This window comes from Schistocerca nitens, chromosome 4 (genome assembly GCF_023898315.1).
Source record: "Schistocerca nitens isolate TAMUIC-IGC-003100 chromosome 4, iqSchNite1.1, whole genome shotgun sequence".
Classification (NCBI taxonomy): Eukaryota; Metazoa; Arthropoda; class Insecta; order Orthoptera; family Acrididae; genus Schistocerca; species Schistocerca nitens.
The window spans coordinates 345,901,986-345,916,475 of NC_064617.1; the positions used below are offsets into that span (position 1 = coordinate 345,901,986).

The following is a 14,490-nucleotide window of genomic DNA, read 5'->3' on the forward strand; positions in this document are numbered from 1 at the left end:
TAACAACTGCCATAGAAATAGATCACCTCCCTTCCTGCTGCACCACGTAACTCACTTGTTTCTTCAGATTTCTTAATCATGTTCTTTAGCCCATTTATTGGCAAGGGGCCTCTTTGCAGTAGTTTCTATTGGCAATATTCCCAAAATGCAGCACTGCTATTTCTGCCATTCTGATAAAACAACTTTACGAGGAGTGCAACACCGCTTTTCTCAATAGCAATAGCATTTCTTACAGAAAGCTTCTATCTTCTTAACCCTTTACACTAACATTCACTTCACAAAAGAAATCAACACGCATCATCAAGTGACAGTCAACATACTGATGTCAAAACAGGAAACATTTCACATTCTGATTGCTTACAATGCCATATTTTCACCTGGTGGCAGAAAGTGGATCTCTCTCTCTCTCTCTCTCTCTCTCTCTCTCTCTCTCTCTCTCTCTCTCTCTCCCCCCCCCCCCCCCCCCCAGCATATTCCATGAGTGCACCAATTAATGAAAACATACCTATGATGTTTCAGCGTCCTGTGATATATACAGCCCCCACTGCAGCACTCGAAATAGTGTCAGTTTAATTATAACAGCCAGGAGCTATATTGTTTAATGTTGTTATCCAAACTCACAAAGTTCTTGACCAAATTACTTCAGATTTTTACATGATACACTAATGAATGGTGGACAGATAAAGGCCACTTATTAATATCAGCAGTTTATAAATATACACAGGGTGGTCAGAAACAGTCTGAAAAGCTTGTAAGAGTGTTGCAGGGAAATCTGTGCTGAGAAATAATTGTTAAGAAAAAATTTGATAGGTTGAGCTGTTTCCAAGTTAATTAGCATAGAAGTTAGCCAATCAGGCTGATGTGCATGCAAATACAAGCGTCGTGACAAAGACAGTTCATCAAACATTACCTTCATGTGATTTCTTAAAATTGAACAAGAGAGCAATACAAAAAGTGGACACGGGACAATAGTAAGGATTGAATGTCAACCAAAGGCTGAGCAGTCTTTGCACTATCATCTATGCTATGACAAAAAGTGGCACTAATTGCAACTGGTGAGCCATTTGAATTTGTGCACGCAAAGGACTGATTGGTTAACTTAAATGCTAATTAACTTGGAAACAGCACAACATATCAAAATTTTTTTCTTAACAATTATTTCCCAGCACAACCTACCCTGCAACATCTTGACAAACCTTTCAATTGTTTCTGACTACCTTGTATATAGTATATAAAGAGGAAACATTGTTAGCAAAAATCTCAAAAAGTACTTGATCGTTATACTTCAGATTTTTACACAATACTGTAATAAACAGTCAGATATACATAGACTACACATTTTTTAAACCATAATTTACAGGTTTCCTGTTGAAATTTACCATGAGGGAAAAAAGGCTGTGTTGTGAAAATGTAAATTTCCATTTCATTTTCTTTCTCATGTCAGTTTTACCTATGATATCAGGGCAATAGAGGCCTTAGAAAAATTGTTTCTCCCATGCATATTCTTAAACAAAAATTGTATACACAATACTACATTGTTTTGTTCAACAGAAAAGAGGAAAATTGTGTTTATGGCTTATCAGCTTATGGTTAGAACACTGCTATGGAATCTGAATTGTACAAAACCTTGTAATCCTACCCATTTGCAAGTTAAAATTATGTGAAATACTGTCATTGAAGCTACTATCCTCACAGATCTAGCAGCCAGAGAGGTGTCTCTCATAGCCTGTATACCAATGTTCCCAACTGACTTACCCGTTCATTTTAAGCAACTTCAGTTCCCGATCAAGCTTTCGTTTGCAGTACCAATAAACAGGACTGAAGGTTAGAGGGGATGGAGGGGGGGGGGGGGGAGGTGCACTGAGAAAGGAGGAGAGGTGAGGAAACATACATAGAGATGGGAAAAGGAGAGGATGGACAGAGTGGGGGGGGGGGGGGTGAGCGAAGGAGGAGGAAATGGACACAGATAGGAGGGAGGAGGAGATAGACAGACAGAGAGATGGGGGAGAAGGAGATGAGGCCATACATCCAATTCCCATACATATTTAGCAATTGTGTTTACTTAAGGGAACTATTGCATTTTGTACACTGTGAACTTGAGAAATCAGGAAAATACAAACAAGTAGTTTTTGGTACAGTTGATTTAATTTTTCTTAGTTGTTTCAGAAATGATTTATTTAAGATCTTTTTCTTTTCTTCAGAACATGGCCTTCCAAGCCGAACAGAAAATAAAATCGCAAATCCTGGACACATTGGGTACTGACCAGATATTCCGTCTGCTGTCGGATCCTGAGGTGGATGTACTCATGAAGACACTGGGACTGCTCCGCAATCTTCTGTCTACCAAACCACACATTGACCTCATCATGGGAAGACATGGAAACCAGATAATGCAGGTTGCACCGGATATATTTTACACACTTCAGTTCCAGCAGTTGTACTGGTGTTTCCTTTGTGTTTCACTGCAGATACCTTGTGGTCATCTTATGTAGTTACACCCACCATTTCTGCTGCCTTAGACCAGTCTTTTAATTTTTACATCCTTATTATTGTTCTCTCCCCCCACCCCACCCCCCCACCCCACCCCACCCCCACCCCCAAACACATGCAGCATTTATTCATTAATTTTGCACATTTTACATATCAAGATGAGGCCACAAGGCTTGCCTTTACATCTAATAAGACATAGTTCATTAATTTATCATAACTGCTGGTCCTAGTTGATACAAATGATAAAAGGAATTAACAGCTGTAATGTCAAGCATTGAAGTCACTTACAAATTATGTAAGTTACAAAAATAATTCATGCAATCAGCTATATTACTAGAACAGTAACTTGGAACGTTGTACCAGTTGCAGTATTAGGGCAACACAATAGAAATTCGATTTTCAATATTTCACATAATTATTGACTGAATTTTTAAAAAAATTTAAAATGCTACCACAATCTACTCATTAAAAGATGTAATCTTATGTTAAAAGTTTGAAACAATATTACTAGTATTATAGTTAGAAACTGTGTGTTTTTCTTGAGGCAACATTAACTGATGGTGCAAAAATTCACGTACTTCATTCATCCAGTATTTGAGAATGAGACTGCTTAGTGATATGCAACAAAATTTACACACACACACACACACACACACACACACACACACACACACACACACACAAAAATGATGAATCACTCACTACATTTTTGCTGTTCATGCAGTCAAACTTCAGCATCAGACATGATGTTTTAATTCATTACTTCTTACTACTAACTGTATTCCTAACACAGTCCACAGACAGCATCCTCATAGACCGCTGAATGTACCTGCAAAATTATATCATTCTCCGATGTATAGTTAAGAAGATAATACATAATGAATGTTAGATGCGTGAAAATCTAGCTTTTGAGTGAAATTTTTTACTGATTAGAAAACATCACTTTCATATGACATTTTTAAAAGCAATTGGGAACACAGACATCTTTGTTACATGACTTACAATTGTATCTTATCTCTCCCCTCTCTGTTGTCCCTTCAGCTTCATAACAACTTCCATCTTTTCTGTCCACAGTTAAGTTTTCATCACCAGCTCCAATCAGTAATCATAGTCTCCTGAAAATTTGCTGTTTTTTCTTAGAGATTATCCAGGTTCAAGCCATTATGTTTGAGTTATTCAATTTCTAAATTCGACTAGCAGTGTCTGTGAGCCATATTACCTGAATTTCTGTATTTATGTGTTTTTAGGCATGTATCAGTACAGCAGTAATTTGTAAAAACACAGTAGGTGATGCAGAATGCAAAAGTAAGGAAATTCCAAATGTTCTTTTAAGTACAGAAACAGGTGTTAATCAATGTGAGTCAGATCAGAACTATAGGGAGGGTGATTGAGTTGTTGGCAGCCATAAGATGTGATGAGCTCTTGTGTTCATTGAACTACATGTGGCTAAACATTGTCTTGGCACAAAAATATCCCTGTATTGAACTTTCCATGCCTTTGTTTTGGATGCTTGGCTCAGTTTAGTTAAGGTCCCACAGTGTCTCAGAATTGATTGTGTTACCCGCAGATCAAAAGACCAAAAGCAATTTACTCTGCCTCTCCAAGAGCACAGCGTACATGGCTCTTCAAGATGGAATTGTTTATTTGAATTTAACTTTCTTTGATAATTTTGAATGCTTCTGCTTGATGGACTGTTGTTTTGATTCTGGTACAACATAAGACACCCATGTTTTGTCTCCATTGGCATTTCAACTTAGAAAGTTATCATTTTCACTGCTGTTCTTCTGAACAAGATTCAAGGCACTTGTTACTCAGTTTTGTGCACATCTGTTAGCAAGTTCGTTACCTAGTTGTTAACACAATTACCCTAATAATTTCATAAAGGACATTGCTTAAAACTTGAGAAGACCTATTATATGAGGACAAATTCATAAAGCATCATTTTTCTTGAACTTTTACCTCAATTTTTGATGGTTTCAGTGCTGACAGACTGTTGACCACTTCACACTTCATTATCTATGTTAATTTGTACAAGTACTTCTACATACACACTCCACAAGTCTCCATATGATGCAGAATTCTTGTACACATTCTCAGTTGAAATGTAATAAATTTCCTAGAGACAGAAAATCTTCTGTTCAAAAATCAGCACAGATTTAGAAAGCTTCGCTTGTATGAAACTTAGCATGCCCTTTTCTCACACAATACCCAATGAGCTATGTATGTAAGGAAACAAGCAGATTCTGCATTCCTAATTCCTAAGGTGTTTGACATGGTGCCCCACTGCAGACTATCGATGAAGGTCCGAGCATACAAATTAGGCTCCCCAGATATGTGAGTGATTCAAAGACTTCTTAAGTAATAGAACCCAGTCTGATTTCCTCAGTGGTGAGTGTTCACAAGGGTATTTTTAGGAGTGCTCTAGGGAAGTGTGATAGGACCATTCTTATTCTCTGTGTACATAAATGATCTGATGAGCAGGGTGAGCAGTGATTTATAGCTGTTTCCTGAAGACTGTGTAGTGCACGGGAAGGTGTCATTATCGAGGGCCTGTAGGAGAATACAGATGACGTAGACAGAATTTCTAGTTGGTGTGATGAATTGCAGCTTGCGCTAAATGTAGAAAAATATAAGTTAATGCTGATGGGTAGGGAAAACAGTCCTGTAACGTTTGAATCCAGAATTAGCAGTGCACTGATTGACATAGCACACCTGTTGAATATCTAGGTGTAATGTAGCAAAGCGATATGAAATGGGAGGCATGTCAGGTTGGTAGTAGGGAAAGCGAATGGTCAACTTCATATTATAGGGAGAATTTTGGTAAACTGTATCTCATCAATAAAGGAGACTGCATATAGAACACTAGTGTGAGCCAGTGTGGAATACTGCTAGAGTGTTTGGGATACCCAACAGGTCACATTACAGGGAGACATCAAAGCCTTATGGTGGTGGGCTGCTAAGTTTGTTACCTGTAGATCCAGTGAGCATGCAAATATTTTGGAGATGCTTCATGAACTTGAATGGGAATCGCTGGAGGGAAGACAACGTTCTTTTTGCAAATCACTATTGCGAAAATTTAGAGAACAGGCATTTGAAGCTGACCCAGAATGATTTTACTACTGCCAACGTACGTTTTGTGTAAGGACCATGAAAATAAGATGACAGAAATTAGGGCTCATACAGAGACTTATAGACAGTTGTTTTCCCTGTCTCTACAGAAAGGAAATGACTAGTAGTGGTACATGGTACCCTCTGCCATGTGCCTTATAATGGCTTGCAAAGTATGTATGTAGATGTAGATGCAGACGACAGAGGATACCTTTTGCCACTGCTAGTGATTTCCTATTCCACTTGCAAATAGAGTGAGGGGAAATGATTGTCTATATGCCTCTGTAATGTCTCTTATCATGTCTTAGGGCTCCTTGTGTGAAATATATGTTGGCAGTAGAATTGTTATGTAGTCAGCTTAAAATGCCAGTTCTCTAAATTTTCTTAATAATGCTCCTCAAAAATAACATTGCTTTCCCTCCAGGGGTTCCCATTTGAGTTCATGAAGTACCTCCGTAATACTCGCATCTTGATGGAACCTCCCAGTAAAAAACAAAACAAGTGGCTCGCCTCTGAATTGCTTTGATGTCCTCCTTTAATCTGACCTGATACGGATCCTAAGAACTTGATCAGTGCTCAAGAATTGATTGCACTAGTGTTCTATAAGTGGTCTCCTTTATAGATGAGCTACACTTTCATACAATTCTTCCTATAACGCTATTCATCCATACACCTCCCCTACTACCAGCCTTACATGCTCGTTCAATTTCAAGTCACTTTAAAAAGTGTTGCACCTAGATATTTAACTGACATAACTATGCCCAGTAACACATCTTCAATCCTGTATTCTAACAGTATGGGATTGTTTATCCTACTCATCAGCATTAGCTTACATTTTTCTACATTGAGAGCAAGTTGCTGTTTTCATCACACCAACTAAAATTTTTTTAAAGTAACCTTGTCACCTCCTACAGTCATTCAATAATGATACTTTCCCGTACACCACAGTGTCATCAGCAAACATCTGCAGATTGGTGTCTGTCTGTCAGGTCGTGTCTGTATGCAGAGAATAAGAATAGTCCTGTCACACTTTCCTGGGGCACTTCTGATAATACCCTTGTGTTAGATGACCCATGGATTGTCACCTGTGGAGAGTGAAATAATTAACTTCTTTATTCCCGACCTCATCCATAGTACATGGAACACGTTGTTGGATGTGTCCAGCTGCCTCTCATGCAAGACAATAGATGTCCAGCATTCTCATTGATGACAGCACAAAGAGCGGGCCTGGGTGTGACGTCACTTGAACGTTGCTGTCAGCGACATCTCCAGCTGTGACTGTGATGACAGCACAGCAGCGCCACTGGCAATGCTGCGGGGGTGGCCATGACCTCCCCCCAGTGAGCGTATGCTTCCTGCTCTGGCAATGGCTGGTCTCATGACTGGGCAGGCTGCCCCGCCCCTTGGTCGAACAGCGGTCCTCGTACTGTCTTCCAGGATGTCACTCTGGGTATCACAGGCTAGTGATGTAGGCTGTGATATGGAGACGAGAATATTTTAGTACACGAATGCCTGAATACATAAACACTCCATACTGTGTTCATTTAGGGCTTAAGGCATGTGCTCTAAACACTTCCATGGTGGCAGTTGGGGAAAGGCTGCCATCCTTCTGCTAAAATATGGCATTGCGAGCTTTTGCTATACCGTGTCCAGCTGGCTCTGCGTCGCAGTGCCTGTCGGCCGCGTTTTGCTTCGCAATGCATAACACCCTTGCCTGCCTGTGGCTGGCTCTGTTGCAACTCGGTTCTGCCCTGGCGTACATTTTGACCGAATATGATTGATACTCCGATGAACACTTGTAGCAAATGACAGTGAACTGGGATTACTTGCATAAGAAGTCTTTGAGCCACTTACATATCTGAGAACCTAATCTGTACGCTCAAATTTACATTAACAGTCTGCAGTGGGCACCATGTCAAACCCTTCCTGAATGCATAAGAATATTTAATCTACATATTGCCCTTCATCAATGGTTCGCTAGATATCATGTGAGAAAAGAGCAAGTGAGTGATGCTTTCTAAGTCTGCTGATTTGTGGACAGAAGTTTTTCTGTCTCAAAGAAATTTATTGTATTTGAACTCAGAAAATGTTCAAGAATTCTGCAGCAAACTGATGTTAAGGATGTTGGTCTGTAATTTCATGGGTCTGTTCTTGTACTCTTCTGATATACAGGAGTCACTTGGGACTTTGTGCTGGGTGAGAGATTCATGATAAATGCAAGTGCAGCCAAATGAGAGTGAAGTAAACAAACAAGACGTTTTTGTTTGATAATAAGAAATGCAAGTGCAGGTCATTTTTCTACAATGCTCCCTGCTTTCAAAACACATTTCTTCCAGTAAATAGGTAACAAAGATATGGTGTCCTTGTAGAATGAAGTCGGCATGTCTGTAGCCAGTTGTGCATATAGCCTTCAATCCCTATGTCATCATTATACCTTTAATCTCCCACGTCTTCTTTCAGTAACCAAGGACATAAAAACCACAGGGAAATAGGTCTAGGCTGTATGAAGGGTGTTCAAGTGTTTTCCAGCTGAATTGCTCCAATTTTTGTTTGGTCAGAGCTACTTTATAAGGTTATGCATTGCCTTGCAGAATAATTACTTCTCTCATCAGTAAGTCACATCATCTGTGACGACATGAATGTCTAGCATTCGTAGTATACAGCACCACATGCAGAAAATTGATCTGCAAAAACCCACACCAGTCAAAAAAAAAGTAAGTTGCCATATGGTTTGGCCTCCCACTTCTTTCTCCACTTCCGGCTTGCTTCATTTCATTGGAGAATGTAATAATGAAACCACATACTGTCACAGGTGGTAATGTGAGCCAGAAACAAGTTTGCCTCCATTCCTCTGGGATCTTATTTGTTGATTGTCCTTGATTTGTGGTTTAGAAAAGCATTTCTCAGCCATCATGTCATGACACATTGGCATATTGTGAATGCATGTCAGGTGTGTTGCAAGATTTTTAAAGTATTCTAATCTTCCACAGATAAAATATCTAGAACATAAAAAATTTATCACCAAATTGTTTCTTGTAGTAATAGATCTGGAAAATTTGTATCTCATAGTTGTTACATAATGAAAAAATGTGTTGTATGTACTTTGTGTGTTTTTTTATCTGAAAAAAAAAAAATCCACATCTAGGAGTGTCAAAAAAGTTTGAAATGTACTTTAGTGTGCCTCAAAAAAAAAAAAAAAAAAAAAAAGGGTTAAAAATGAGAGATTAGACCGTGTTAAAAGTTCAGCTGTTATGATACTTCGAGTAGCTTCGTTATTCTTCAAGATTTTAATGTGTTCTCTGATTTTTTCAGTAGCTGGTTGCAAATCATCTTGATTATCACAGAAATATGTAAATTATAATTTTTTGACTCTGTTCTGGGTGGTTTCAGTGAATATCAAAATGTTTTACCAGTAAATAGGTAACAATGATGTGGTGTCCTTGTAGAATGAAGTCAGTCATGTCTGTGGCCAGGTGGGCCTTCAATCCCAGTGTGTCATCATTGAACCTTTGATCTCCCACATCTTCTTTCAGTGACCAAGAGCCAACCACAGCTGTGATGCTACAATTGTGAACTGATGAAAATTGCAATGGATGCATCAAAATGATTTATTAATCATGGCTAGTTTGTGACTTTATAGTTACATCTCCAGGTAACAAACTGTTGACCTAAAGAAGGTACAATAACTGTAATTATAACTATCTTAACAAAACACAGAATTGATAAAATTCTGACTGAAATGTGATATATACGGCTCTTTCAGTTTATAATGTCCTTAGAACTCCCTAAGGGCAAATAATAGAAGTTCTTTAGGGATTAAAGGAGACCACTCACCGAAAAGCACACACACAAGGAAGAAAATTTGCTAGCTTTGGGATTTTAACCTTTGATGAGCTACAGTAAAACAACAACAACAACAACAACACACACACACACACACACACACACACACACACACACACACACACACGAACGACACTTAACTTCATGTTTAAAATTTTTGAAACCTGCCATAGAGAGACATAGTTTAATAGACACGGATGTCATTGCCTTGCTTTTCATAGTTATCGAATTATAAAAAGATTGATAGTCATGTTACACATGGTGTTCAGAGTAATCAGTCCAAAAACTATTACTCCACTCCATCTTAAATGAAAGCATGTCCAAGATTCGACTCAACACAACCATTATGTCTACACAACTCTACAAAGACTCTTCTGTTCCATATCTAAAACAACACTGCTGACTCCACGTCTAATCGAACACTTTTTTACTCCAGCTTACATGAAAGACTAATTTGCACAAATACTGATTAAAGACAACATGATACAAATCTATATAAAAGGTAGCACAACTCTTTGGTGCAAAGTACAAATGATACCTTTTTACAAAATTATCAAGTTCTTTTCTGAGATTTATGAAATACTGTAACAGTTTTTATTTTTTATTGACCATGTCGGATTTTCATAATCAGGTATTGCAGAATGTGAAATACTTGTCAAATCAAGAAACAAATGAAATTTATAGGATAATTAATTTTTTTAAAAGTCTAAGATTAAAATGGATTTCAAAATATTACACAAAATCTGGAAAAGAATGACATTTCAAATAAATCTTACCAAACAATCCGTCAATCCCAAAGGCTCCCATTTTGAACATTAGATTTGCAATTTTCAGAATAACATTTTGAAAAATGAATGGACCTGTAGAGTTCATTAATCAGAATATTTATCACAATTTGCTATTGAACAGAGGTCCCTCTCTGCATCTACATCTACGAGGGTTGCCCAGTAAATAATGCCCCATATTTTTTTTCTCCAGAAGTATTTATTCCACAACAATCAAATTTACATATGTGAAAGACTGATGTTTTGTCTACTTGCTTTATTTTTCCACATAATCTCCTTCAAGTTCGACGGCCTTTTTCCAGCGAGACACAAGAGCGTGTATTCCCTGCCGGTAAAAATCTTTACTCTGCCTACGGAGCCAGGTTGTCACTTCGTGAATCACTTCTTCGTCATCGGCAAAACGTCTTCCACGAATGAAATTCTTCATTGGCCCAAACAAGTGAAAGTCTGAAGGAGCCAAATCGGGGCTGTAGGGTGGATGGGGTAACACTATCCAACCCAGTTTCGCGATGTGTTCACAAGTCCTCAAACTTGTGTGAGGACGAGCGTTATCATGCTGAATCAAAACATCCTGTGGGTTAACATGACGCCCAAGGCGCCGGAAGCGCTGCTTAAGTTTGTCTAATGTTTTGACATAAGCCTCTGAATTAATGGTACTGCCTTTTGGCATCATATCAATGAGAATTACGCCCTCGCAATCCCAAAACACAGTCATCATGACTTTTCCGGCTGAAGGACCTGTTTTGAATTTTTTCTTCTGTGGAGAATAAGCATGACGCCATTCCATCGATTGTCTTTTTGTTTCGGGCTCAAAATGATGCACCCAAGTTTCATCACCTGTCACAATCCGTGACAAAAAGGCCTCCCCGTCAACGTGAAAGCGTCGCAACAAATCGAAAGAAATGTCTTTTCTTTGGGATTTGTGATCGACAGTAAGACACCGAGGAACCCATCTTGCACACACTTTTGAGTATCCAAGCTGATTGATAATCACATCCACACTTCCTTTGCTTACTGACAACTCCAGTGCCAATTGTCGAGTCATAATGCGTCGATCCCGTCGAATGAGAACATCAGCCCGCTGCAACATGTCAGGCGTGACAGCCGTGGGAGGCCTTCCCGACCGCAGCAAATCTCGGAGCTCCGCAGCACCGCCCTCTGATGCTTTCACCCTCTGTGCCCAGCGACCAACAGTACTCCTATCGACTGCAGATGTTCCGTAGACGTTGCACAAGCGTTTATGAATATTGCCCACGGTTTCTTCCTCTGCTACGAGAAATTCAATCACTGCACGTTGTTTCTGACGGATGTCACTTGCAGACGCCATTTTAGAACATTCCTACACCACCGCTCTCTGTCGGAGGAAATTGAAACTTTGCGTACACACGCGGGAAACTTCAAATAACTCGCACCTAAAGTTTCACATTTCTAATATTTTTTATTTCGGAGAAAAAAAATATGAGGCATTATTTACTGGGCAACCCTCGTACATCTACATGAATACTCTGCAAATCACATTTAAGTGCCTGGCAGAGGGTTCACCAAACTGTCTTCTCCATAACATTTTCTGTGTGTTCCTTCCAATTTAAGTTGTTCGTAATTGTAATTCCTAGGTATTTAGTTGAATTTATGGTTTTATGATTTGACTGATCTATCGTGTAACCGAAGTTTAACGGATTCCTTTTAGCACTCATATGGATAAAGTCACACTTTTCTTTATGTAGGGTCAGCTGCCAATTGTCACACCATTTGGATATCTTTAATGTCTATGGTACAGATTTGTTAAACACTGTTTCTATCCTCTTTCTATGACTTAACTTTTGACTTGTTTTTCTAATACTGTGTCATTTTTATTTAATATCTGTGGTAGATGTAAACTACCCTTACAAAGCCTACTGAGAAAGTTTCAAGAACATGTTTTAAATGATGACTCTTGGAATATATTACAACCCACTACACATTGCTAACATAGGGATTGTGAGGAAGATTAGATTAATTACAGCATACACAAAGGCATTTAAACAATTATTCAGCCCACTCTCCATACACGAATGGAATGAGAAGAAACTCCAGTAACTAGTACTGTGGGACATTCCCTGTGCCATGCACTTCACAGTGGCTTGCAGAGTATAGATGTAGATGTAGATAGATGCTTCTCATGTTGGCTTTTTGCCTGCTGTTTTAGTTCTCCTAGTTTCAGTACATGTTCCTATGTGCAGTCTTCCTAGGATGGGGTGTGCTTATTCTGTCTATGCGGCACCAGTGTAGTTGGCTGCTGCCTGAGAAGACATTCCACATATGTCCGATAAACGTTTTGGTGGTGGTGGGGGGGGGGGGGGGGGAGCTGTTTTTTTCCACGCTTGGGATGCTGGTTTTTACCTGAAGATGTGACTACAATGTCACAAAACCAGTCGTGATTGATAAATCATTTTGGCCCAGCTGTTGAGGTTTTCATCAATTAAGATTTTGCAAGTACTTCACATTTTTCGGTATTATTCAAGCTACACCTACCATTTCATCTTTGAAACAAATGCTCCATGAGCCACTCTTGTAGTTGAGGCCTTAAAAAATTATCATTTGTGCTAAATGCGAATATATATGCAAATTCTGCCTCAGAATGCAAAAATACGAATTTACACAATGCTATTTCATAGCAAATTATATCCAAATTAACTATTTTATCAGAGATAATTTGAACTGACTTTATTTTTTGCATATAAATACCGATCAAGTAACCAGTTTTTTTGTTGTTGCTGATATTTCACAACATCTGGCAAAGCCAAATTTGAAAAGAGAATATATGTTAAATGTGTTTGCAGAATATAGATTGCAGCTATGCTTGAATGCAGTAATGTTTTGCTGCAGTTTTACATTAAGCTCTGGTCCCACATCAAACAGTGGATGGCTGACTGGTCTGTATAAGATACACATCATATGTGGCAACGTAGAACTCAGCCGTGGGGCTTAACATCTTATAACAAGGGACTTGTGTGTTTTCTGGCTAAAGTTGGTATTATGGAATACTGCAGACACTGTTATGTGGTAATTTTGTGTGCAGTGTGTTTTGAAATACAGTTGCATAAGATACTGATAGAGCTTGGGCTTGAGCTACCTCACTTACACTATTGCCAACTTCAGCAAGCAACTGTGTGGTAGTTGTTAACAAATACTTTCTGCACTTAGCTTTGCATTGTGTGTAGCTCATTTTCTTTTCTTATTGTGCAGTGAGCAAAGAGGCTAATCCTAGTCCACCACAGGCTTAGATTACGATACTTAATGATACCAGGAGGAGTTGTTGATCTGTGTATGAATTCTGCTTTCACAGAAACATAGTACATGGGTATAGGCTGGATGGCGAGAAGCAAGTAGGTCTTTTGTGCTGCCTCCACCCCCTGCACTGCTTCTCACCTACAGGGCAGTCAAAGGGTCTCATTTGTTTACTTTCACAGCCCCCTGCTACATTGTAATACCTGCACGACAGTGATCCTGCTGAGAGGCATCCAGTAAAACATGAATAGAGTTGTTTTCAGTTGTACTTCCACTCTATGTACCTAGTCAGTTCTACCCATAACATTGTCAAGTAGGGGTTGCACAGCTCACAGAAGGGCTAATGCTAATCAGGGCTTATATGCTGCATGTTCAAAATCAGTGTTATTCAGATTTCATGGTTATTGGAATGGGTGGTGGTAAAAGGAAGATACATAATACTGAGAAACATTTTTATGAGAAAATCTCTCTGTTCACCAGCAAGAAATTGTTATTGCTTCTCAAAAGAAACAAATCACTTGCTGAAAACTTAAACACAGAGGGGTCCAAAAAAATGTGTCCACTGTTTAAAAGTCCATAACTTGCAAACTAATTGGCAGAGTTGTCTCATTTTTGGTGAAAGTGTGGCTTAAAGTCTAACTTAAAGATATCACTGTAGGTGTTCAAAATGGTCACCATTAACATCCACACACAAACGATGCCGCCGAACTGCAGCGTGAACTACTGACTGCAACGTGTTCAGTTGGATATTTGCACATGAATGTACGATGGATTCTCGAAGTTCATCCAATGTGTGTGGCTTTTGTCAATAAATGACGTCCTTTAGAGTTCCCCACAGGTAAAAGTCCAGAGGAGTTCGGCCTGGGGAACATGGTGGATACTCCACTGCACCTCTACGGCCTATCCATCTTCCTGGTAGATTTTCATCGAGATACGCCCTAACTCAATTTTGGTAGTTGGCTGGGGCACCATCTTGTTGAAAGTAAACTCTTCTGTC

General features: G+C 39.1%; 1 protein-coding gene across 2 annotated transcripts in view; it reads left to right on the forward strand.

The window, feature by feature from the left end:
- Positions 1-14,490, forward strand: part of LOC126251723 (armadillo repeat-containing protein 8-like) — a 118,526-nt gene that overhangs the window by 54,873 nt on the left and 49,163 nt on the right. The window contains exon 10 of one of the 2 annotated variants that reach the window (XM_049952324.1): positions 2,202-2,396. The exons of the other annotated variant lie outside the window; for it this stretch is intronic. Coding sequence (XP_049808281.1) covers positions 2,202-2,396 — 195 coding nt within the window. The remainder of the gene's footprint in view (positions 1-2,201; positions 2,397-14,490) is intronic. 2 annotated transcript variants of the gene reach the window in all.